Source organism: Hemicordylus capensis, chromosome 3 (genome assembly GCF_027244095.1).
Source record: "Hemicordylus capensis ecotype Gifberg chromosome 3, rHemCap1.1.pri, whole genome shotgun sequence".
NCBI lineage: Eukaryota > Metazoa > Chordata > Lepidosauria > Squamata > Cordylidae > Hemicordylus > Hemicordylus capensis.
The window spans coordinates 350,519,676-350,545,105 of NC_069659.1; the positions used below are offsets into that span (position 1 = coordinate 350,519,676).

At 47.2% G+C, this 25,430-nt stretch overlaps 1 protein-coding gene across 1 annotated transcript in view; it reads right to left on the reverse strand.

The window, feature by feature from the left end:
• Positions 1–25,430, reverse strand: part of LOC128350408 (cytochrome P450 2J5-like) — an 87,140-nt gene that overhangs the window by 45,827 nt on the left and 15,883 nt on the right. Inside the window, exons 2-4 of the mRNA XM_053308677.1 lie at positions 16,021–16,183; positions 14,176–14,325; positions 13,717–13,871 (exon numbers count right to left, since the gene is read on the reverse strand). Of these exons, the coding sequence (XP_053164652.1) occupies positions 13,717–13,871; positions 14,176–14,325; positions 16,021–16,183 (468 nt within the window). The remainder of the gene's footprint in view (positions 1–13,716; positions 13,872–14,175; positions 14,326–16,020; positions 16,184–25,430) is intronic.

The following is a 25,430-nucleotide window of genomic DNA, read 5'->3' on the forward strand; positions in this document are numbered from 1 at the left end:
TTATAGAAAGGAAATAAAGTAGAAGATATAAAAATCGACAAATTTCTCAAGACACAAAATATTCCCAAACTTTCTAAGGACCATATAGAAATTATGAATGCACTGATTTCAATAATGGAAATAACAGAAGTAATAAATCAAAGCAAAGCTAATAAGGCGCCAGGGCCCGATGGGCTACCAGCTTCGTACTACAAATCTTTTAAAGATCAAATATTACAGCCTTTGCAATGGATGAAGAATGATATTTTGCAAAGAAGAATTATGCCGGAGTCTTGGAAGTATGCTAATATTGCAGTAATTCCAAAACTGGATCAAGATTTAACGCAAGTCAAGAACTACAGGCCAATCTCACTCTTAAATAATGATTATAAACTTTTTGCTGCCATTTTGGCAAGGAGAATGAAGGTTGTATTAAGACTTTTTATTCACGAAGATCAAGCAGGTTTTTGGATGTAATGGGAGCTGGTAATAATTTTATTAGGGCTATCAAGACAATATATTTGGAGCAATATGCTAAAATTATTATAAATGGGGAATTATCAGATAATTGTAAAATACATAAAGGAACTAGACAAGGCTGTCCACTTTCCCCATTACTTTTCATATTAGTACTGGAAGTGCTTTGCAGAAATATTAGAGAAGATGATCAAATACAAGGCCCGAAAGTCGGGAAACAAGAGTATAAACTTAGAGCCTTTGCGGATGATGTGGTGTTTTTTCTAGAAAATCCATTAGAGAAGATCGGAAGACTTTTGCAAAAAATACAACAATTTGGCCAATTGGCCGGGTTTTATATAAATAAGACTAAAACCAAGGTGTTGACAAAAAATATGGACCAGAAATCTAATGATAGATTTTTTGAAATAAGTGAATTAAAAGTGGAGAAGAAAATTAAATATTTGGGTGTCTGGTTGACAAACAAAAACTCTTTGTCGTTTTCAAATAATTATATCAAAATATGGAATACAGTAAAAACTGACTTGCAAAGATGGACTGGAATGAACTTCTCTTTAATGGGAAGAATTTCAGTTGTGAAGATGAATGTTTTACCTAAAATGCTGTTTCTTTTTCAGACTATTCCTATAATTAACACCTTAACTTGTTTCAAGCAATGGCAAAAGGACATAACCAAATTTGTTTGGCAAGGGAAAAGACCAAGAATTAAATTTAAAAATTTAACAGATGCTAAAGAAAGAGGTGGTCTTACCCTGCCAGATTTAAGGTTGTATTTTGATGCTGTTTGTTTGACATGGTTAAAAGAATGAATAACATTAAGAAATCCCAGAATACTTGATCTGGAAGGATTCGATAGAAGGTTTGGATGGCATTCATATCTGTGGTATGAGAAAAGTAAAGTGCATAAAGATTTTCTTAATCACTATGTAAGAAGGAGTCTGAGAGTGTGGGTAAAATATAAAAAATGGTTGAAATCTAAAACTCCATTATGACTTTCCCCGATTGAAGCTTTAGCACGTAAAGAGGTAAATATGCAAACTGAATGGAGTACCTATAGGGATTTGTTATGTTTCCAAGGACAGGGCTGTAAATTAAAAAACCTAATTGAAGTACAAAATTTGGATAGTAACTGGTTTCAGTACCATCAGTTAAATGAAATCTATAAGAAGGATCTTAAAGTTGGATTTGAGGATCAAATGTCAAGATTTGAGAAGGAGCTGTGTGAAAATGATGAAAAATTAGTTTCTAAGATGTATAAGTTGTTGCTTTTGGAGGAGACAAGAGATGAAGTGGTTAAAACGACTATGATAAAATGGGCTCAAGATGTGGGTCATAATATAGATATGGCAGCTTGGGAAAAATTATGGAAAACTGATTTAAAGTTCACTGCATGTTATTCTTTAAAAGAAAATTATTACAAGATGATGTACAGGTGGTATTTGTCACCCAAAAAAATAGCATTAATGTATAAAAATGTTCCAAACAAATGTTGGAAATGTGGACATTGTGAAGGAACTTTTTTTCATATGTGGTGGTCTTGTGGGAAGGCAAAGGCCTTTTGGGATATGATATATAATGAGTTGAAGAAATTTTTTTAAATGACATTTCCTAAGAGGCCAGAATCCTTCCTGCTGGGAATAACGCAAGGAAAGTTTTCCAGAAGAAATTTAACATTTTTAATGTATGCAACCATGGCGGCCAGAATAGTATATGCGCAGAAATGGAAGGACAATGAAATGCCCTCAAAAGAAGATTGGTTGATAAAAATTTTGGAATATGCTGAGATGGCAAAACTTACAGTACTGATAAGGGATGAAAACTTGGAATCTTTTAAAGAAGATTGGAAACCATTCTTACTATACTTAAAGAACTATTTTTCTAATATCGACTTTTCAGCAGGGTTTGAAATTTAGTAATAATAGCAGGTTGGGTAGAGTAAAATCGAGTTCGCAATGTGTAGGATATATGTTTTGAATTACTATAACAATGGTTGACTTGTATAGTTAATGAATCGTGCTGATTGGTGAGTGAGAACTCAATATTTACTTAATTAGATGTAATGGGATTGTTAGGATATTGTAAACACCAATACAATTTTTAAAAAAGAATCCATTTGTTTGTTTTCCTGGCTGTCCATGGTATTCTCAAAAGTCTTCTCCAGCACCAGTGTTCAAAAGTGTCAATACTTTTTCTATCTTGCTTCTTCAAAGTCCAGCCTTTGCATCCATTGAGTGTCACAGGATAAAACATGGTCTGAACTATTCTAAACTTTGTAGGTATAGAAACGTCACGGCATCTAAATATCCTTTCCAAGGCCTTCATCTCAACCCTAGCAAGTGCTAGTCTGCAGCGTATTTCTTGACTGCTGCATCCTTTATTGTTGATGGTCGATCCTAAAAGACAGAGAAGCTATTCAGAAGTGATCATCTTCCCCTTGAGTGTTGCTTTTGGGTAACTGTCCAGACACCTGTGCTAGACTGTGTAAATGCCAGTGGAAAAACTGAAAATCTGGTCCCAGGTAGAAAGTGGACAAAAAGCAGTGCTTTGCAAGTTTCTGCTTTGCTGCACTCTGTGGAGATGTCTAAATGGCGGGACTGGATTTTAAAATTATCCCCCATTTATCAGACGGAAGACATCCTTGGTTACTATGAAAATATTGTGAATCGTATTCTCCTGGCCATGTCAAATTTTAATATGGAGTTTATGCACCCAACCCAACTCCCATCCAAGTGATGGTATGATAAAGAATGTCAGGCAGCAAAAAAGGAATTGGTGGGAGCTCTTAAAAGCTTTACTATTGACCCTGGTAGCTTTCCTAGAGTGGAGGTTGCAAAAAAGAAAGCACAGTATAAACAACTAATTAAGAGGAAGAAGGCGGTATCAATCAAAGAGGGTTGGAAATTTTTGATAGAGGTGGCCAAAGAGAGAAATCAGATTAGGTTTTGGAAATTGGTGACCCCTGCATTAAATAAATCAACACCTTGTCTCCCACCATGTATTTCTGTTGAAATCTGGGAAGCCCACTTTCATACGTTGTATCAAAAACCAGCCATCAAAGTCAGTGGTAGCACTGACTTTGAACAGCAACTCCAGACTGTGGATACCCCAGTGTGGGCCCCTGTAACACATGCAGAGGCGGCGAGGCTGATTAGTTCATTCCCTTCAGGGAAAGCCCTTGGAATTGGCAGTATCACTCAGAGGCTCTTAAAGCAAATATGACCTGGTGAGTCCCGCTCCTCTCCTCTCTCTTCACGGCTATAGATGTAACAGCGTTAATTCCAAATGAGTGGAAAGTAGCTATAGTGGTCCCAATTTATAAAAAAGGACTTAGGAGCGATCCAAAAAATTATCGTCCAATCAGCTTGCTAAGCATAATTAGCAAAATATATGCTAAACATCTGTACTTAAAGCTAAAAGATTGGCTTGAGGAAAGGGATATCCTGGCTCTAGAGCAGGCGGGCTTTAGAGAGGGGAGATCCACTTTGGATCATGCCCTGGTTCTTCAATTTATGTTGGCTAAGTATTCAACGAAGCCACATAGAGGACTTTTTGCAGCCTTTGTTGATTTAAAATCAGCGTTCAACCTTATCCCTCGAGAAAGACTCTGGAAAAGACTCTGGGATTTGGGCATCGAGAAAAGACTGCTCTTTTTAATTTTTACTTTATATTCTGGCTCCACTCTAAAGGTACGTTACAGCCTCCAAGGGGCTTTGACTGCTGCAATCCCCTCAGATAGAAGGGTCCGCCAAGGATGTATACTAGCCCCTACGCTATTTAACCTGTATATCAATTCTATAGTCTCTTTTATTTCCTCCCCTTCCACGCATCCTCCCAAGATCACAAACAGGCATATCTCCATTCTATTATATGCGGATGATATGGCGATTCTTTCGCTAACACCAATTGGCCTAAAGCGTGCTCTCCTTCGTTTAGATAAATACTGTACACAGGAGAACTTGGAGATCAATTATCAAAAGACAAAAGTCATGGTCTTTGCTAACCGGCCCAGAGGGCATCAGTGGTCAATAAGCTCACATAGGATAGAGCAGGTTAAGTCCTTTAGGTACTTAGGAGTTCTATTTCATTCTTCCTGTTCACGTAAACCTCACCCTGACTCTGCAATTTTAAAGGCCAAACCAGTAGTAAAATCAGTACTCTCTTACTATTACTCTAAGGGTGCATCCTGTGTTCCGGCCGTGGTCAAACTATTCTCGGCAAATGTTTTGCCTCAACTTCTTTATGGAGCTCAGTTGGGCATAGTCAAAAATCTTGATCCATTGGAGGCACTGCAGTCAAAATTTTTAAGAGCTGTACCGGCTGTTCCCAGATGTGCCCCCACGGTGGCTCTGAGAAGAGAGTTCGGAATGATTAGGCTACAGACATGCTTATGGAGAGTCATTATTCTTTACTGGTTAAAAATTTATTCTTTGCAGGAGGGTTTGGTTGCTTTTATAAAACAGGACTCCTTTAAATTTAGATGGCACACTGAGGCCATTGATAAGCTGGCCCGTTGTGGATACTCCTTAGAGGCCATACAGGAGCTTGGTTACAACAGAGCTCGTATCCGAATTATTCTACGCCTAATGGATATTGAGTTGCAATATGAAATTTCCCAGATATCTAAAAGATCGTTCCTGGGTGACCAATTGAGTGGATTTAATTTGTCCCTCTATCTCCAGGTAGTTACGATTCCTGAATATAGACGAGCCATGACGCTGGCCAGGTTGGATGTCCTTCCATCTGCAGTTCTGTTTGGTAGATATGCAGGAATTCCCCTGGCGAATCGTGTATGTCCTTGTGATAAGGGCTGTGTTGAAACTATAGCACATGCCTTTTTACATTGTAACTTCTATGATGAAGCCAGATGAAAGCTACTTTCTCCCCTTCTGATAAATTTTAATGGAAGAGCAGACAATGTTTTATTGAGGTTTTTATTTTCTCTATGTGATGAAGATAAAATTAGAACTGTGGCTAAATACTGTTATATTCCTTGTAAAACATGTGCTAATGTTTAGTTTATGTTTTTATGTCTGTATTTGTAATACTGCTGGTCAAGGACCAAATAAATATTATGTTCACGTTCAAATGGCAAAACTTACTGTATTAGTAAGAGATAGTCATATAGAAAACTTTGTAGAAGACTGGAAACCCTTTTTGCGGGATATGAAAAACAATGTGAATTTGGATTTATTTTATTAAAGGGGGTTGAAATGTAAAAAATAACAGTTGGGGAATTTGTTTTAGTAATGAAACTAAAAGATCACTATGGTGATGAAAACAAGGACTATGACATAATAACTAGATATATAAATATGAAGAAAACTAGCTGACCCTGCACAGAGCATCTGTGCAGTTGTGTACTGAGCCTGTGACATCCCCTGAAGCTTGCTCTCCCCCCGCAGCTCGCTCGCTCACTCACCCTCCCCCAACTTGCTCGCTCAATCGCTCTCCCCCCGCATCTCACTCGCTCGCTCTCCCCTCTGCAGCTCACTCGCTCACTCTCTGCCTGCAGCTCGCTCACTCACTCACTCTCCCCCGCACCACGCTCGCTCACTCACTCTCCTCCCGCACCTCGCTCGCTCGCTTTCCCCCCCACACCTCGCTCACTCACTCTCCCCCACACACCTCACTCACTCTCCCCCCGTAGCTTGCTTGTCCCCCCCCACCCACAGCTCTCCCCATTGGGCGGGCCAGGGCCAGGCCATCCCACCACCACTCCCACCAGCTCCTCCCAGCTTGCCCGCCATCTGCCCACCTCTTCACCAACATCATCATGTCTCCCCGCCACTGTCTCCTCTTCCTGGCTGGCAGGGCTATGCCCGCTGTCCACCCACCTCTTCTGACTGGAGGGGCTTCGTCTGTTGGCCCTCACCTCTGCATCCTGACCACTGCCATTATTTCTCTCCTCTTCAATGCTGGAACTCTAGAGCATCTGCGCGTTAGTACTTGATTGCTCCCCTCATCTCAGAGATCTCCCCACCCTCACCTGAGCTTCACTCCTGCTCCTCCTCCATCCCGTTGCTTCCATCCTCCTCACCCTTCTTGGTCGTGGCTGCAGCATTGCTGCTGCCTATTGGCCAAGCTGCAGCCCCCTATCCCCAGAGACCTCCCCACCCTCACCCAAGCCCCGCTGCTCCCTTCAGGAGCAGCAGCAGTGGTTGACCAGGCCATTCCTCACTGCTGCCACCACCATGGCCGCTCATTCACCTCAGGCCACTGACAGGCCCAGGCCCATCCCTTACCTGACTGCCTCCCTCTTACAATGGCCTCAGTAGCCCCAAACAGCAGCTGTGGTTGCCTGGACCCTTCCTTGCTGCCAGTGCCACCATGGCCACTCATTCCCCTCAGGCTGCTGACAGGCTCAGGCCTGTCCCTTGCCCTTCCTTCTGTCTCTCTTCCCCCTCCCTTCTTTTTCTCTTTCTCTCTCCTCCACTTGCTCTTCTCCACTCTTTCTTCCCCCTACCTTCATGTTTTTTCTTCCTCCCTCCCTGAGTTAACAGATTTTGTTCATTTACACAACGGCATCCTCCTTCTCCTGAAGGGGCTCTTTCCTCCCTCATGACCCGTCCTTTGCAGACCCCTGCCTGCTATTCTTTTATATCAAGAACATCTTCCGACCAGTAACAGCTGCATTCCAACTGACCTTAACCAACACAGGCCCCTCCTCCTTATCTGCATAGGGAATCCCCACTGCCCAATCACCATGGTGCTTCTGCTCTCACAGGCTCCTTTTTCCTATCTGCATATGGAATCCCCACTGCCCAATCAGGTGCTTCTGCTTGCAAACTCAGGCAATCGCCTCCTTCCTACCACATCGCTACACATGGCCTGTCTACAAGAAATAAGTATATAGATATCTACATGAGAGCAAATATGGATGTTTTAGTATAACTATGTTGAAAGATGAACTGGAAGACACATCGGTATCCAGAGAACTAATAAAAATAAAGGGGGGGTGGGAGAAAAAGGTAAATCATATATCTATCAAAATATTTTTTTAAAAAACCATAAACCCTACCAATTTCGGGCTGCCTGGAGGGATTTCTGACACAACCTGCCATGCCCCCAGACACACTTTTGGGTGCCTAGGCAACTCCCAAATGGGGGAATGGGGCATCCTCAAATACCCATTATTTCCTATGGGCGAAATGCAAAAATTGAAAAAAAAATTAATAATCTCAGAAGGGTCTGATTGCTTTGGGGTTCAGTGGTTGGTAGGCACCCCTAGGTGCCTACCACTCACCCTGGGTTTGTGCCCCTAGGAGCTCTGCATAGGGAATAATGGACCAGTTCAAGTCCCCATTATATCCTATGGGAAAAATCCACACACACACACCCAAAAATTCATTAAACCTCGTAAGAGGGTCCAATTGCTTTGGGGTTTGAGTGGTAGTTGGCATCCATGGGTTCCTACCATCCAACCCAGTTTTGGAGGCTAGAACCAGTTTGAATCAGATCAAACCAGTTTGAATAAAACAAGGCTCTGTTTGGTTCAAACTCAGATTGGCATTGCCAATTCAATGCCCTGTTTGGTTCGAATCTGAACCTTCCAGCTGAACTGGTTCAAATTCGAATCTGTTTGCACATCCCTACCCACCAGCTTCCCAAATGACAACCTGTTTAGTGACCACACATGCGCGGAGACTATTTGCATCACCAGGCAATTGCGTCACAAAACCAGACTGACCTGTTCTGTGAACATCCCTACAACCCATACACTTATTAAGAACAGTGTCAAAATGTACTTCCTTTTGTCAGTCCTAAATTTCCTGACCTCCAATTTCATGGGATGACCCCCTGGTTCTAGTATTGTGAGAGAGGGAGGGAAATTTATCTGTCCACTCTCTCTACTCCACATATTATTTTGTACACCTTTATCATGTCTCCCTGTAGTCACCTCTTTTCCAAATTAAAAAAAGACCCAGATGCTGTAGCCTTTGATGTGTGAATCAATTGTGGTACAACATGATTCTGATACAAATCTACCTGTTTGGGGTGATTTGTGGACAAAACAAATTGCCCCTGTTCTAGCTGGCCAGATTTGGATCAAAAACAAATTGCCCAGATTTCGGACATGAAATATTTGTATGTATTTGTTTATTTTGGCCCAAGGCCAGCATAAATACAAAAAGAAAAAGAAACAACAACAGCAGTGAATACATAAAATACATAAAACATTAATACCTTCAAATACTGTATACATGGAATCTAATATTTGTAGATTTAGACCTCCATTTTTGCGGCAATCTCTCTTACGGTCTCCATTTTGTGTCAGGAAATCTTTTTGAAAATCCTGCCCTCCCAAGCTTCAGATTGGTGACTTAGTGTGAAACAATTGGCTGGTGATTCCAGATTGGCTCGTTTCTATTCAAATCTTGTGTTGCCAGGGGTGACTGACCCTGCATTGGCTAGGGTAAGGGTCAAAGAAGGGACAAGAGTGGAAGTTCAAAGGAGAGATTTTCAAATGTACTTAAGGAGCAGACAGCCACCATTCTGCCTTATTGCCTCATGGGAGGGGAGAGAGAGAGAGCGGTGGGGGGAGTTTTGCTTTGCTCTGCCTGCCTGCTTGCTGCCTGGAGTGGATTCTCTGCTTTTTGTTCCTGCTTTTTTGATCAAGGAAAAGAGAAGAGAATTTTTTTCTACCCCCTTCCTGCAGCTGAGAGAATCACTGCCTGTGCCCGTTTGTGCAAATTGATTTGGGTACAGAACTATTTGTACCCAAATATGGACAAAACAAATCACCCCTGTGCTAGCTGGTCAGATTAGGACCCAAAACAAATAGGAGGTGATTCGATTTGGGTACAAATTGAATAAAAAGAATCCCTAATACCTTTGTTGCATAAGGAAGTTGCTCCAGGCTCCTGATCATCTTGGTTGCTCTCTTCTGCACCTTTTTAAGTTCTACAATGTCCTGCTTAAGATACAGTAACCAGAACTGTACACAATGCTCCAAATGTGGCCGCACCAAACATTTGTATGAGGGCATTATAATATTAGCAGTTTTCTTTTCAATCCCGTTCCTAATGTTCTGTAGAATGGAATTTGCCTTTTCACAGCTGCTGTGCACTGAGTGGACACTTTAAATGAGCTGTCCACCACAACCCCAAGATCGCTAATCTGGTCAGTCACTGACAACTCAGACCCCATCATAGTATATGTCAAGTTGGCATGGGTTTGTGGTTTTTTTGCCCCAATACGCATTACTTTACACTTGCTTAGATTGAACCGCATTTGCCATTTTGTCACCCACTCACCCAGTTTGGAGAGATCCTTTTGGAGCTTTTCACAATCTGTTTTGGATTTCACTACCCTACATAGTTTTGTGTCATTTGCAGATTTGGATATTTCACTGCTTACGCCAGCATCTTGATCATTTATGAACAAATTAAAGAGCACAATACAGATCCCCAGGGGACCCCACTTCTTACTTACTTCTATTGTGAAAACTGTCCATTTCTTCCTACCCTCTGTTTCCTGTCTTTCATGCAGTTACCAAACCATACATGAACATGTCCCCTTGTCCCATGACTGATACGTTTACTCAAGATCCTTTGATGAGGAACTTTGTTGAAAGCTTTTTGGAAGTCCAAATATACTTGGTCAACAAGAAATAGCTTTATCCACATGCCTATTGACACTCGTGAAGAACTCCTAAAGATTAATGAGAAAATACTTGCCCTTGCAGAAGACATGCTGGTTCTCCTTCAGCAAGTTCTCTTTCTGAAAATTATAGTTACATTAGCTGCTTTCCAGTCCTCTGGTAAGGGTAAAGTGTGCTGTCGAGTCAGTGTCAACTCCTGGTGACCACAGAGCCCTGTGGTTGTCTTTGGTAGAATACAGAAGGGGTTTACCATTGTCTCCTCCTGCACAGTTTGAGATGATGCCTTTCAGCATCTTCCTACATTGCTGCTGCCCAATATAGGTGTTTCCCATAGTCTGGGAAACATACCAGCGTGGATTCAAACTGACAGTCTCTGGTTTGGTAGTCAAGCCAGCCTGATTGTTTGAACAAGTTACATATTTTTGCTAGAAGATCAGCAGTTACACATGTGAGTTCCTTTAGAACTTTTGGGTGTATGCCATCTGGCCCTGGTGATATGTTAATTTTAATTTTTTAAGACAGTTTAGAGCATCCTCTCTCATCACCTCAGATAGGCCCAGTTCTTCAACCTCCAAGCCTGAGCAGCTCAGTTCTAAAGTGGCCATATTGTCAGTATCTGCAGTGAAGAAAGATGCAAAGAACTCATTCAGCTTCTCTGCAATCTCCTTATCCTCCTTAGTAATCTCCTGCTAACTGAGCAAAAAGTCACCTTTTAAAATTGATGATTCTCTTTATCTGGCAGGGGACAAAAAACTGGCCCTGTTCATCACCAGCACAGCATGCCTCTAGTGGCTGTTGCTTGACTCTATCTCGTATTTAGGTTGTGAACCCATTCGGGACAGAGAGCCATTTTCTATCTATCTATCTATCTATCTATCCCTTTGGGAACTTTTTGTTGAAAAGTGGTATATAAATATTTTTATATTATTATTTGTAATCCTTTTCATGCTGTCATGATTTAAGGGTCCAACCGCCTCCCTGGAAGGTTTTCTCCTTCTGATATATTTAAAGAGGTTTTTGTTATTCCCCTTGACACTTCTAGCTATATGCTCCTCAAACTCTCAAACTCTCTTTTTTCATCCTTTATTGTCTCCTTGCATTTCTTTTGCCAGAGTTTTTAGTCCTTTCTGTTCCCTTCGTGTGTGCAGGATTTCCATTTTCTGAAGGAAGTCTGCTTCCCTGACTCTACTTGTTAGCCACACTGGATGCTTGCCAGATTGTGAGCCTTACACCGCAAAAAGTGGAGTAAACTGTAATGTTTTGTGGCGCTGAATTCAAACCACATTAGAGATCCGTTGTAAGAGGGCAAGCCTTCTACAATGGGGAAATACAGCTATTTTCCCCTGCAACGGACTTGCAACATTGTAGCACTATAATGCAAAGATAAAATCCAAAAGCAGACATCAGAAATATGAGCTGCACCTTCCTTATAACGTAGGGGCTGTGATGTCAAAACACAGGCTATACAGAAGCACACTTAAGGGACCCGTTGCGACAATCAGATAGTGTGCAATCTAGAAAGCGCCCTGGCATCGTCCTGAAGTTGGTGGTACCTTTCCTCCTTCTTAGTATATATTCCAACTGAGCTTTTATTATTGTGGTTTTAAATAAGTTCCATGCTTTCTGGAATGATTTGATTGACCTTCCTGACTTTCAGCTTTCTTTCTACCAATCCCCTCAATTTTTAGAAGTTTCCTCTTCTGAAGTTCTTAACATCTGTGTTGGACTTCCTTGGCAATGCTCCACTCACATATAGGCTGAATTGAATCACACTGTGGTCACTGTCTCCCAATGGTTTTCCAACTCTGACATTTCACACCAGGTGCTAAGCACCACTCAGGATTAAGTCCAAGTTTGCCTTCTCTCTCATTGATTCCCCAACCATCTGTTCTAAGGCACAGTCATTTAGCATGCCTAGAAATCTGGCGGCTCCAGTTCTCCTGAGTTTGCTAACTTGTTGGATTCTATCCCTTCTTTCATTTGCAGCACTACTCTACCCATAAGTCTTTCCTCCCTGTTCGTTCTTTAGAATTTATACCCAGGAATAGCATTATGCCCAGGAAAAACACACTCATTCTTACCATTCCACCCAGTTTCTGTTATGCCCCTCCTCCCAGCACCACCATCTCATCCATGCATTGAGACCCCTCAGCTCTGCCTGTCTTCATGGCCCTGTTTGCGGAACAGGTAGCACTTCAGAGAATGCTACTCTTGGGAAACTTGACTTCAATATCTTATCTAGCAGCCTAAATTTGGTTTTCAGGACCTCCCCAACATCGTTGGTGCCGATGTGCACCACAACAGCTGACTGCCCTCCAGAACTGCCTAACTGCCTATTTCAATGGTGTGTGATGTCCATAACCTTCATACCAGGCAGACAAGTCACCATGCGGTCTAAACATGGGTCACAAACCCCCCTCTATGCCCCTAATGACTAAATTGCCTACTACGAGGAGGTCACCCAACCCCTAAAGGATTATCCTCTGTTCAAGAAGAAGTTGGTGTATCACGTAAGGGAGCATTCCCCTATATCTCAGACTGAGGTCCTCCTTACCTGAGACCTTCTTTCTCCATGACAGCAAAGGAGCTGACAGTCTGGCAATCAAATCATTCATTCATTCATTCATTCAATTTCTATGCCCTTCCAAAAATGGCTCAGGGTGGTTTACACAGAGAAATAACAAACAAATAAGATGGCTCCCTGTCCCCAAAGGGCTCACATTCTAAAAAGAAACATAAGATAAACACCAGCAACAGTCACTGGAAATACTGTGCTGGGGGTGGAGAGGGCCAGTTACTCTTCCCCTGCTATATAAAGAAAATCACCACATTAAAAGGTGCCTCTTTGCCAAGTTAGCAGGGGTTAGCATTGGCAACACTAGCGCAATTCAGCAAGAGTGAACAACTTGAAATTAATTACCAGCCAACTTGGCTTCAAGGAAACAAACTTGATCCCTGACAGCTAGGAGCTCTTTGCACTCACCTGACACCCACAACTTCTGCCTCTCAGGGAGCTAGTCATAAACAAAACACTCCATACAATGCACTGGGAAGCACCTCCTCCTCTCCTGACATTCTACCTTATAAGTGGTAGTGATCTTGCATGATTACTTTTCCATTCCTTCCTCCTCCCTGCCATAGCTTTCTTAAAGTAACATTGTTTCCATTAAAACTTGATAACAATTGCATGCATAAAAGGATTCAAATTTTCCCATGTATGTAGAGTTTGACATGAAGTGGAGAATGTGCTGATAGATTCCATCACTACCACCAGACATGTCTGTTGTCAGCAACCACCAACCACAGCCCTCCCTTACACACAAAAGGGAGCAATTATTGGCATTATTATAAAACAGAGATTTGGTTCAATGTGATCTGTCCATGTTAATTATTGTTAATTACATATTTACACCACGCTTTGTCCAAGGACCTCTGTGACCATTGCCCTCTATCATTATACCAACTGTGTGACTTATATTAGGCTGTCAGTCAGTGACTGGAAAAAGTTGAGTGAAAATTTAGACTAGGGTATCCTTGCTTTTATGCCCAAATCAAACTCTAACCACTAGTTTTCAATACTCACTCTAAATACTAATAAAGAGTGAAAGTTGTGGGGAGGGGGGAATTGAACCCTGTAGGCAAGAAAAAAGTCCACTCACCCCATGAGAGACAGTAGAGAAAACCTTCAAGAAACAACGAATGGCTTCCCCCTGTTTCTGGAAGGTTTCCTTGGGAAAATGCTTTCCAAAAGCCACGATTCTTATCACTTCGGAGATTGAATTGGTGATTGGTAATGAAGGATCAAAAGGCTGCCCTGCAAAGAAACTTAACTGAATTAATATTTATATTAATGCTTCCTCTCCTGATAATAATGAGAATGGGATACAGTAATGCAGTTAGGAATACATTCTTTTAAAGAAGGTGAGAGAAGTAATGCACCCAATTCTTTTCAAAATGTACAGATTGTACTTGAAGAGTTCTGAAGACTGCTATTTATTTATTTATTTTATTTAATTTAAAACATTTATACACCACCCCTCCCGTACATTACTGCTCGGAGCAGCTCACAACATCTATAAAACATGTGCCAGCCTAGTATCAGTAGTCATTTCACTCACCCTTTTCATCTGCAAAAGTCTCCACAAGCTGTTGGGCTTCCTCGATTATGTGGTGCTCCATCCCTCTCCTCCCCAGTCCCAGCTTCCGCAGGGTAACTACCCCAAAATGCCTCTGCTGCTTCCACGTATGTCCATTTGCAAATATTATTCCTAAGATATTCAGGAATCAATGAAACATCTTTGCTCACAAAATTCATGATATGTTTGGTTGACAGTACATGTATACATGGAACTGGTTTGGCCAGACCAGTCTAGAACTGGGTCTGGCTGAATGGGGTCCAGTCCAGTCTGACCACCAAACTGGTTTGCTGGCTGGTTTGGGGAATACATTTCTAAAGGAGAATCCAGCAAGGATTCCCTTTCACAAGTAAAAGGGCAATCCCTAAGGTGTGGGAAGAGAGAAAGAGTACTTACTAGTCCCTTGGCAGCGGGGATGGCAGAGGCAGCTGTGGAGGCAGTGGAGACATTGGTGGTGGCAGCAGTGGCTCCTCCAAACCCCCTTTTGGCCTCCTGAAGAACAGCCTATTTCTGTTACCTCTGTACATGCACAGAGGCCATTTGTGTCACCACACAATTTCCTGAGTCAGCAGCTCAGTAAAAGAGAAGCAAGCGTGCTTGGGCTTTGCTGGGAGGGTGAGTGGTGGCGAGCAGTGCTACTGGCAGCTGCCCTGGCCACGGTAAGCTTTTCCCCCCCTTACCACCCGCAACTGGCTACCCCTTACTGCTCTGAACCGGTTCACCTGAACAATTTGTGGTTGAGGCTGATCACCAACTGAACCACCCTCGGTTCGGTCCGTGATGGAACCTCCGAACCACGCCAGTTCTAGGCAAAACTGTTTGGATCTAACAGTTCATGCACACCCCTCATTATCAACTTATAATACATCCATGCATCGAAGACCAACCCATTCTTGAAGAAGTTTTTAAAAATGCAGCTTGTCTGTATGATCTCCGCTAGCCCGATTTTCTCCCATCATTTGAATAGCCTCATAGTCTAATTTTGTTTGCCTACGTTCATGTTTATTTCAATAACAGGTGACATTTGTCCTGCATCCCATCTCATGAGTTTGGGCTACTACTAGCAAGTTCAGTACAAGTCCCACAAACCAAAATAGTAAAGTTAGAAGAGGTTAGATGACTCTCATCCTCGTAATGACTCAGCTGCTCTTTGCTTCTTACCTCATATCCACCCAGCTCAGCTGCCACTCTTCGCACTATGTATGTTATAGCCACTTCTACCTTGCAGTCTAGGCATGTGTTGCTACCTTTGCAAAACCCATGTATTCTAGGAACACAGGAACACAGGAAGCTGCCATCTTCCAAGTCAGACTATTGCTCCTTCTAGCTCAGTACTGTCTACACAGACTGGCAGTGGCTTCTTCAAGATTACAGGCAGCAGTCTCTCTCAGCCCTAACTGGAGATGCCAGGGAGGGAACTTGGAACCTTCTGTTCTTCCCAGAGCAGCCCCATTCCCTAAGGGCAATATCTTGCAGCGGTCACATGTAGTATCCCATTCAAATGAAAACCAGGGCAGACCCTGCTTAGCAAAGAGGACAATTCATGCCTGCCAGCACAAGACCACTTCTCCTTTTATAAACACCTGTCCAGGATTAAAAATGCTCATGTCTCCTTTGTTGACTTTTCAGTTTATGTGGAGACCTCTGTAAGAGCTGATGTGGTCATCTCCATGCCTAATGAACAATAGCTGAGGATAATTTATATTTTCCTGGAGAAATCTCCAACTGACTGAAATATGTAGAGTGGTTTCCTTCATTCTCTTTTGATTAGAATACCTTTATGATTTCTCTGGAGAGATAAACGTCTTAGCTTTCAAAACAACTCACCTTTGCCTTTCAATGCAGCTTTTAAAAAGGGGGTCTCTGTTCGGTCAGAGAAATCTTCAGAATGTCCAATCAGCCATTCTTTAACAGCTTGGAATCCAGAAAGTACCACCATGGGTCGTGGCCCTAACCATAGAGTGTAAATCTTGCCGTATTTTTTCCCCAGCTGCCATTTTGGTCAAAACAAAGGAGACAAGTATTATATTCAAAGAAACTAGATTATTTTAAGTTCATATACCTGTGTGAAGCTCTCCTCTCTGCCAATTTCCCCTCCCCCCATCTCAGAGTCTTGACTCCAGTCTTCTCATTCCCTCATAGTCCCTCTTTTGAAGCCCCCACCCCCACCGCCTGCCTTACCGCAGTCTAGGATCAGGACAGCAGAGCCAATACCTGCCAGGGGCTCTTCTGACTGTCCTGCCTCTGACTTCTGACTGCTCAGCCCCTCTGTGACAGAGTGGCAGGTGAGCCAGTCATAGCCTAATGAAGAGCTGGTTATTTGGAAGGGAGAGTGTGGAGAGGAGCCTGTGCTGTTGCTCTCTTGTCTGATCTAACTTCTTCCTATGAGTCTGATGATTCCCTCTTCTTTGAGAGAAAATGCTTGTGAGGTCTAGTTGGTGCCCGAGGCATTTCTGGAAGGAGAGATGTTGGTAAATTAAGGTTTTATGGTGCAGCCAATTCTAGGCCGTTTTGCACCATTTTCTCAATTATTTTGCAAATGCACCAGAGGAGAACCTACTAGGGATGTGTGAAATGTTTCAGATACAAAATGTTTTGTACCCAAAACAGCCTGTTTCGGGATTTTGTAGACAAACTAAACACCCATTTTCCAGATACGAAGGTTTTGTATACAAAATGTCCCTGTTTTGACTACAAAACATTTTGTTGTTTTGGACCTCCATTATTTTGTGGCGATCTCTGAGTCAGTCTCCATTTTGTGTTTGACATCTCTTTGAACTTCCCGCCCTTCCAGCCTTCCGATCGGTGACCTAAAGCACGGACTGACCTGCTGACGATTCCCTAGTTCCCCATTGGCTCTTTTGCCTCTTGCCACTCTTTACTGATCCCACATTGGCTAGGGGAATAGTCGAAGAAGGGGCAAGAGTGGGGAGGTGTTTTCAATTCATTCAGCAAGTTAGTAGTCGCCATTCTGCCTTTCTGCCTCATTGAAGAGAGAGAGAGAGAACTAGTTTGCAGCACTGCATGCCTCAAGTTGCCATGATGCCATGCCATTGCCTATGCCTGCCTTGTTTCCAGGCTGAGCCCGGCCTGCCAGCCTGCTATGGCAACTGCATGCCAGCCTGGGAATGGATTCAGGGGCAGAAGAGTGGGTTGGGTGGTAGTGCCGCAATGGGTGTCTGCCAGGCTGCCACAACCCAGATTCCAAAGGAACTGGGCAAGGGCTGATTATTTGTGATTTCTTGAAGTTTATGGGTCTTTAAGATTCCCCCCCTAGGGAATAATGGAGGTTTCAGCAGCCCCATAACTCCACTTGGGGGGCACTGGGGTGGCCCAGAGCGGGTGGTGGTGTAGTGCACATAGGGTGCTGACCACCCCTATGTAGGGATGTGCGGTTCGGTTCGGATCCGGACCGGTTCGTCTGAACCGGTCCGGATCCGGCGGCTCGATCCCGGACCGAATCGGGCCGTTCCGGGGACCGAGCCGTACCGAATTCGAGCCAGTTCGGTACCGAACCGGCTCGGGTTTCCCGAACCGGTTCGGGAACGAAATTGAGTCTCTGGAGTGTCTCTTTAAAGTTCCAAGTGTGTCCTCCATTTTGTGTCTCCTTCCCGAAACTTTTGCTCCTCCTTGCATCCATTTTGTGATGCTATTTCCAGGCATTGTATTGGCTGCGCTATTGATCCTTGATTGGCCAGAATGAGTCCTTTGGTCTGGTAGGCTGCTTGGCTGTTGCACTGTTGAGAGCTGGCACCCTGTTGGCCGTGGGGGGAGTGCAAAGGTGGGGGCTCCCAAAGGAGGGAATTTCAAACCTATATAAACCCAAGCCTCTTCTCTGGAAACTTCTCTTGGCCGCAGTTGTGGGATCATCTCTGAGACCTGCTTGCCCTTTGCTGGCTGCTCTGGTGTCTCTGTGAGTCCTGACTGTGTCCTGTGTCTCTCTGTGTGTGCTCTGTCTAATCCTTTGTCCACCTGCCCTTTGTGACTCTCTGTGTGTCTCCTCTCTCTGTCTGTCTCTTGTCTGTATACTGTGTGTTACTTCACTTTACTTTCTTCTTAATTTCCCCCAATTTTCCCTGTTCCTTGTCTGTCTGCTTTTCTCCCCCCCTCCCCCCTTTCCCTTCTCATCCTTTGGGCCTACCCTCCCCCTCCCCCACTCCCACCCACTGCATCCTCGTTGCTTTAAATCTTCTTCCATTAATTATTGCTCTTTGTCCTGCCTTGTTTTTGTCCAACTTTTTGATTTTCACATTGCATTCCATTGGTTTCATTTATATATTGCTTGCTGGTTTTGCTTAAATTGTACCATTTTGTTTGTTTCTGCTGACTGCTGCTGCCCTGCGAGTTGGTTCCCTGAATCCCTCCCCCCCACCCCCAGAGGATTCTGTTGTTGTTTCTTGTTGTCCCATATAATCAGTTTTGGTTCCCTGCTCCAAACTTGCCCCTCCAAGTCCAACCACACCCCACCCCAACCCCACCCCATCCAGCCTTCTCCCAAGTTTGCTGCTGCCAAACAGAGTCCAGTTTTCTTTGCTTGCAGTTCCACTTATTCATTTGCTATTATTAATTTGCAGCAATTGTGGTTTCATTGTCTCTGTTCACTTAGTGGCCCCCCTCAGAGTCTGTGTTTGGTTCCCCCTCCCCACACCCCCACACCCAAGTTTTTTCTGCTGGTTATAGTCTTTCTTTTCATTTTTTTTTTAAACTTCTGGCTTGTGTTCTCTTGATATATATTGCTTTATATATTTTGCTACCCTCCTCCTCCTCCTCCCCCCCTGCCTGCCCCCCCACCCTCCCTCCTCCCAGACCCTAGCCCAGGCCCAGCTCCTCCCCCAACCACCCCATCCAGCCTAATCGCTGCTGCTGCCCGAGTTGTTCCAGTTTCTCCTTTGCTGTTTGTTGTTGCCCCCTCCCCATCCCCCCAACACCCCTCTGCCACACACTAGCCCCCAACCACACACACCCTCTCTGCTCCCCCACCCCACCTCTTTTCCTCCTTGCCCCTGACTCTCTCCACTTACCCCAGGCCCCCTGCCACACACTAGCCCCAACCACACACACCCTCTCTGCTCCCCCCACCCCACCTCTTTTTCTCCTTGCCCCCGACTCTCTCCACTTACCCCAGGCCCCCTGCCACACACTAGCCCCAACCACACACACCCTCTCTGCTCCCCCCACCCCACCTCTTTTCCTCCTTGCCCCCAACTCTCTCCACTTACCCCAGGCCCCCTGCCACACACTAGCCCCAACCACACACACCCTCTCTGCTCCCCCCACCCCACCTCTTTTCCTCCTTGCCCCTGACTCTCTCCACTTACCCCAGGCCCCCTACCACACACTAGCCCCAACCACACACACCCTCTCTGCTCCCCCCACCCCACCTCTTTTCCTCCTTGCCCCCGACTCTCTCCACTTACCCCAGGCCCCCTGCCACACACTAGCCCCCAACCACACACACCCTCTCTGCTCCCCCCACCTCTTTGGACCGCTGCTACTGCTGTGTCCTCCCCCCACACCTGAATCCCCCCTCCCTGCTGCGCTGCGCTTCTCCTCTCTCCTCTTTCTCTCTATCATCTCTCTTTCTCCTCTCTCTCTCTTTCTTTTCTCTCTCTCTCCTCTCTTTCTCTTTGTCCCTGCCCCCCCTTCTCTTTTCTCTCTCTCTTAGTCTTTTCTCTCTCTGCTCCCCTTCACTTTCCACCTCCTCTCCCACAGCTGCAGCCACACACAGTAGCCTACCCACCTGGTGGCTGCCATCGGTTTTTTTTTTCTTTTTATAGTTTTTGGTTGATTTTGTCTCTGCTTGGGGGTGAGTTGAGCGACACAAATAGTGTTGTCTCCTCACTTCTGCCCCTCCATCGTTGTTGAACTACCCCGGTTGCCTGTGTGCCTTGTGCGGCCGCCCTGCTGTGTCTCAGCCCAGGGTGGCTGGCTGGCGGCGGCGAATCCGTGACCAGCAGTGAGCGGCAGGAGAAGGACCGGAAGAAGAGGGGTTAGTGTGTGTGCGATTGTGCACCTTTTGTTGCCCCTTTCTCTCCCTAGCTGGCGGTTTTAAATAGGGACACCCCTATTCTGAAATGCATTTGGGTGTGGGGAGGAGGGAGGGAACCTTGGAGAGGAGATGTACTGTTGTAAAACTTGTGTCTTCATGCCCATGCCCAGTAAAGAAATTGCTGCTGTGTGTTGCGTTGCATTGCATGCGTCTTGCAGGTGGTTTTTGAACAGGTGCCTTCCAGAGTGCTTCCTTGCCTCTGGGGCAGTCTGAGTGGGGTCCAGGGTTCTGATGCGATGCTGCCACTACATGCTGGGCCCATGCCATGCCAGAGTGCTTCCTTGCCTCTGGGGCAGTCTGAGTGGGGTCCTGGCTGGGCTCTGATGCTGCCACTACATGCTGGGCCAATACACACGTATGATGATGATCATGATGTTCAATCCATGAGGCTGCCATCAAGTGTTTGCTTCTGCTTGCTTGCCATGGCATTGGGCGGGCAGAGTCACAGAGTGGGTGGGTTCAACCTCTGTGTTGGTGTGACTGGGTTCTGGTTTTGGTTGTGTGCAATTCAGAGTCACTAAATAGGCTGCATTGAGTTTGATGCTCCCCCCACAGGAGCATTACTTGAGAACCACCCCCCAGAACCCACACTTTGTGTTCCAGTTCACTAAATAAGGGTTTCCTCCTTTGATCTGCAGGTTCCCAAGCGTTGACTGCATCCCTCCCCCACCCCCGGTAGGTGCTGTGCCCTCCCCCCATCCACTCCCCCCCCAAAAAAAGCTAAAAACTTGCCACCCACACCACAACTACTCCACCCAACTGCCCGTGCCACCCTCCCACACCGGGGTTCCACCCTTTAACCCCCTATTTTTCTAAAAAAAACCCCTCCCAGACCCATCTCCTCAATTGGCTTGGTGGTTGACTCCCAAATTCAAAAAGGACACCCTCCCCCTCACTTCGATTGGCTTCCCCCCCCCATATCAAAAAGTCTTCCTTTCCCCCCAATTGGCTTCCTTTTTTGAAAACAAACTTCCCCCCCGCCGCCTCCAAATCAGCTGCCTTTTTTTTGGCCCCTAAGCCCCTCCAAATTATTTTTCTGACCCTCTCTGGCCTTCCTCCTAAAGTCTCCCTCCTTCTGACCTAGCAGCATGTCTGAGCGCCGTGTGGCGGGCAGGGCTCACTCAAGGCTGGCAGGCAGAGGTGGGAGAGGCCAGGTGCGGGGTGCGCCTGCGGCACGGGGAGGGAGAGGACGCGGGGAGCCTGAGGACACCCCAGTTCTCCCCATTGGAGAATTCTTTGCTCCGGCCCCATCTTTGGTGCGCAGGATTCAGTTCCCCACGCCTGCTGCCGCCAATCGCGGCAGAGGCAGAGGCACCGTTACGGCTGTGGCGGGTCCCTCCTCGCCGGCGGCACCAGGTGCTGCTGAGCTACCGCCAGTTATTGAGGTGGAGGAGACTGTGGAGTTGGAAGAGCAGGTAGAGGGCGGTGAGGACCGTGCGGCTGGCAGCGATGCAGCCAGGTTCTCCCTCCCTCTGGGGCCCCTTCCCCCTATCCTTTCGCCGCTCAGTGGGGCCCCCCCTCGTGAAGCCCGACACTCTGGTGGGGAGCGGTCTGGCGAGGTGGTGGAGGAGAGGCCTGCCTCTCCGATGCCAGTTGAGCCGGGCCCTTCCTCCGCTGTGGAGGGCGGAAGGGGCGGGTTGGGTGGCAGCAGTGGGCAGGCAGTGGCGGCCCCCCCCCCCCCTAGGACTGCAGCCACCCTGCGAGAAACGGCCTAGGATGGCGCCCAGGGCGCAGGAGGCCAAGGGCAGTGGTGTATGGGTGCATTTTGAGGTCCCTCAAGATGACCCATTCCACGCCCGCTGTGTCCACTGCAGGATGCTTGTCAGCCGTGGAAGGGACCCTGCGCACCTGGGTACGACGCCTGTGTGGAGACACCTAGAGCGTCACCACCCAGGTCTCAGGGGACAGGCTGGCAGCGCTAGTGCGCCGTGTGCATCTGCCACTAGGGCGGGCAGCGGCAGTGTGCCAGCCAGCAGGCAGGCTACACTGCCCGTCCAGCGGTGGACGCAGTCCTCGGGCAGCCAGCGTATTGTTCGCGTGGACCATCATCACCTCACCCGCCTCATAGGGGAGATGATTTCCACCGATGACCAGCCGTTTCAGGTGGTCGAGAACAACGGCTTCCGCCGTATTCTCCAATACCTGGCTCCCGAATACGTCATCCCCTCAAGGACGACGTTCAGCCGGAACGTGGTCCCCTCCCTGTACCACCGGTGCAGGGAGCTCGTGTCGGCCGAGCTGCGTGCAGCTCCGGCCGGGACAAGCGTGCATTTCACGACTGACCTCTGGACCAGTGTCAGTGGGATGCACGCTTCTTTCCTGGCCCTCACTGCCCACTGGTGGGGACCGGAGAGTGAGGGGACCTCCGCGGGCGATGCTTCCGGGTCCGGCGCGGCTCCCGCTGCACTACGGCACAGGTGGGCTGTCCTGCACGTGGAGACAATGGACACGAGGCACACCGCGGAGGAGGTGGCGGCCGTACTCGACCGCCAGATAGAGGAGTGGATTGGCGGGTGTCCACACCTCTCCCGCGGCTTCATTGTCACCGACAATGGAGCCAACGTTACCGCCGCTGTCGAGACAGTCATGGACTGTGTGAACATACGGTGTATGGCACACACGCTCCATCTGACCATCAGGGACGCCCTTGGCCTTAAGGAGCTGAAGGCGTCCCAGGAGAAGGGGGCCCGCCCCATCGCAGCTGCTGTTGCTGCCACGGCCACGCTTGTGGATAAGTCCCGCAAGCTGGCCGCCCACTTCCACCGCAGCGAGAAGTCCAGGAGACTGCTTCGCCAGAAGCAGGATGACCTTGGCCTTCCTCGCCATCTCATCCCTACGGATGTGGAGACGCGGTGGAACTCCACCTTCCTCCTGTTCCAGCGCCTGTTGGAGCAGGAGAGAGCCCTTGTCGCCCTGGCGAGGGACGAGTCCTTGGATGTCTGCGACTTCTCGAACGCAGAGTGGAAGCAGATGTCCGAGGCGGTGTCGGCACTCGAGCCCTTCCAGCTTGCCACGAAGGGCTTGTGTGGCGACACCACTCTCTTGAGCCAGGCGCTGCCCACAGCTGTTGGTCTCGAGAAGCTGATGGGTGGACTCCATATCTCTCTGACCACGCCAGAGGGTCGTGCTCTGGCTGGGAGGCTGAGGTCTGGGGTTGACAAGCGGCTCGTTGATGTGCTGGGAGACAGGGAGGAGTATGTCCTCGCTTGTCTCTGTCACCCAGCCCTCAAGGGCAATGCCGTGAGTGCCGACGACTTGCCCAGGTGGAAGGGCATCCTGGTCGAGAAGGTTAGGGAGGAGGAGGCCGCTAGGGCCCGCAGAGACCAGGGTGTTGGTGTTGGTGCGGGGGCAGCCCTCGCGGCCCAACCCGCACCCAGCAGCAGCATGGGCGGCCAGCCGGCGTCAGCTTCCCCTTCCCCTCCCTCTTCCCAGTCCAGCAGCGCGGCATCCCAGGCGGCGCCATCGCAGCAGCCATTTGCTACCGACTCGAGATCCACCCAGTGGTTTCAGCGGTTCTGCTATGGCGCCATGCCTGGTATGCGGGAGGCTCGACCTGCCAGGCCCCCCTCCAGTGCTGAGCAATGCGTTGCGCAGTACTTGGAGGAGCCTGTGGAGGGAGACGGCGTGGACTGCGCACAGTTCTGGGCGAGCCGCCGCCAAGTCTGGCCGGACCTGGCGGTGGTGGCTGTGCGCCTCCTCTCCTGCCCCCCAACCAGTGTCCAGAGCGAGCGGGTGTTTTCACGTGCCGGGGACGTGGTGACACCCTCTCGCTCCCGCTTGGACCCTGGTCTGGTGGAGCAGCTGGTCTTCCTTAAGGTGAACCTCCCCCTGTTGGGCTACCCCAAGCTGCAGTTTGAGACGGGCGAGTGATTACCGTGGGTTGCCCCATGGTTGGTCACCTGCCTGGCTCGACCTCTGCTTATCCCTACCCTCCCCCCTTCCACCTCTAGCTGAGCTGACGTGACAGATGCTGAGCCGTGCCAGCCAGTCGCAGCGTGTAGTGTGCCCACACAGAGATGCAGTTGTAGTAGTAGTTGTAGTGCTGCGACTGGCCAGATGTTTACAATGCCCACGCCCACCTAAAAATAAACCCAATGCTGACCAGCACAGGCCCTTTATCTATCCACCTGTCAGCATTTGGGGACCTGGCGTGGGCACGGCACACCCCCCCAAAGTAGCACAGCCCACGGAGTACTAGACTTAGCGGCAGCGGCGGGTATACGTTCAAAAATGCAGTGTAGATATGTAAATACTAGTAAATAAACATGTAAATAATTTTTTCTTTAAAAACCCCATGTCAAAATCAAGCCTCAAAATTATGCAAAAGAAAGAAAAAAAGGTGACAAAGGGAGAACAAAATTATGAATGCCAAATGAATTGATTTTATTGAAAATGTCACCAGAAATCATGTGTGGGGGGCTTGGTTTACATGGAGAAAATGATTGGTTGATTTTTTGAAATGAAACGAATGAATTATTATCATCTTATGTTCATCTTGATTGTGGTCACTGTTGATGTTGGCTGATGGCAAAAAACCCAAAACCATCAGAATAGCAATGAACTGGTTGCCAACACAACATATTGATTGATAACTGTGCAGGGGGGGAATCGGGTCTGTGTGTGTGTGTGTGTGGTGCAGGCTCAGTCTGTCTCTTCCTGTTGTGTGTCTGTCTGTCTGTCTGTCTGTCTGAATGGATGCCTAGCACTGTCTCTGTGTGTGGATGCTTTCTGGTGTGTGTCTGTCTACATGTTTTTTTCCTCCCCCCCATGCCTCCCTCCATCCTTCCCCTCTCATCCTCTCCCCTTCCTCTTCACCACCTTCCATCCTCCCTCCCTTCCAGCCCACCACCGCCTCACCTGCCCCCAACCCCGGTCTGGCAGATGATGAGAGTCTGGTCTCTCCCACCGAAGCACACACGTGAGCACGTGTGTGCACAAATATGTGGCTGACCAACTCTGAGCCGGACCCTCCCCCCTTCAATCCCCTCTACATCCCTCTCCCCCTCCCCTTTCCTCCCCCCTGCCTCCCTGCCTCCCTCCCTGCCTCCCTCCCCCCTCCTAGCTAGCAGCGCACACATACACACACAAAACACCTGTGGTGGCAAACACCACCAGCACACATGCACTCACACTGGTGCCACCACCACCTCTGCCTTGGGCCTCTGTGTCCTTGAGCAGATATGTGGTG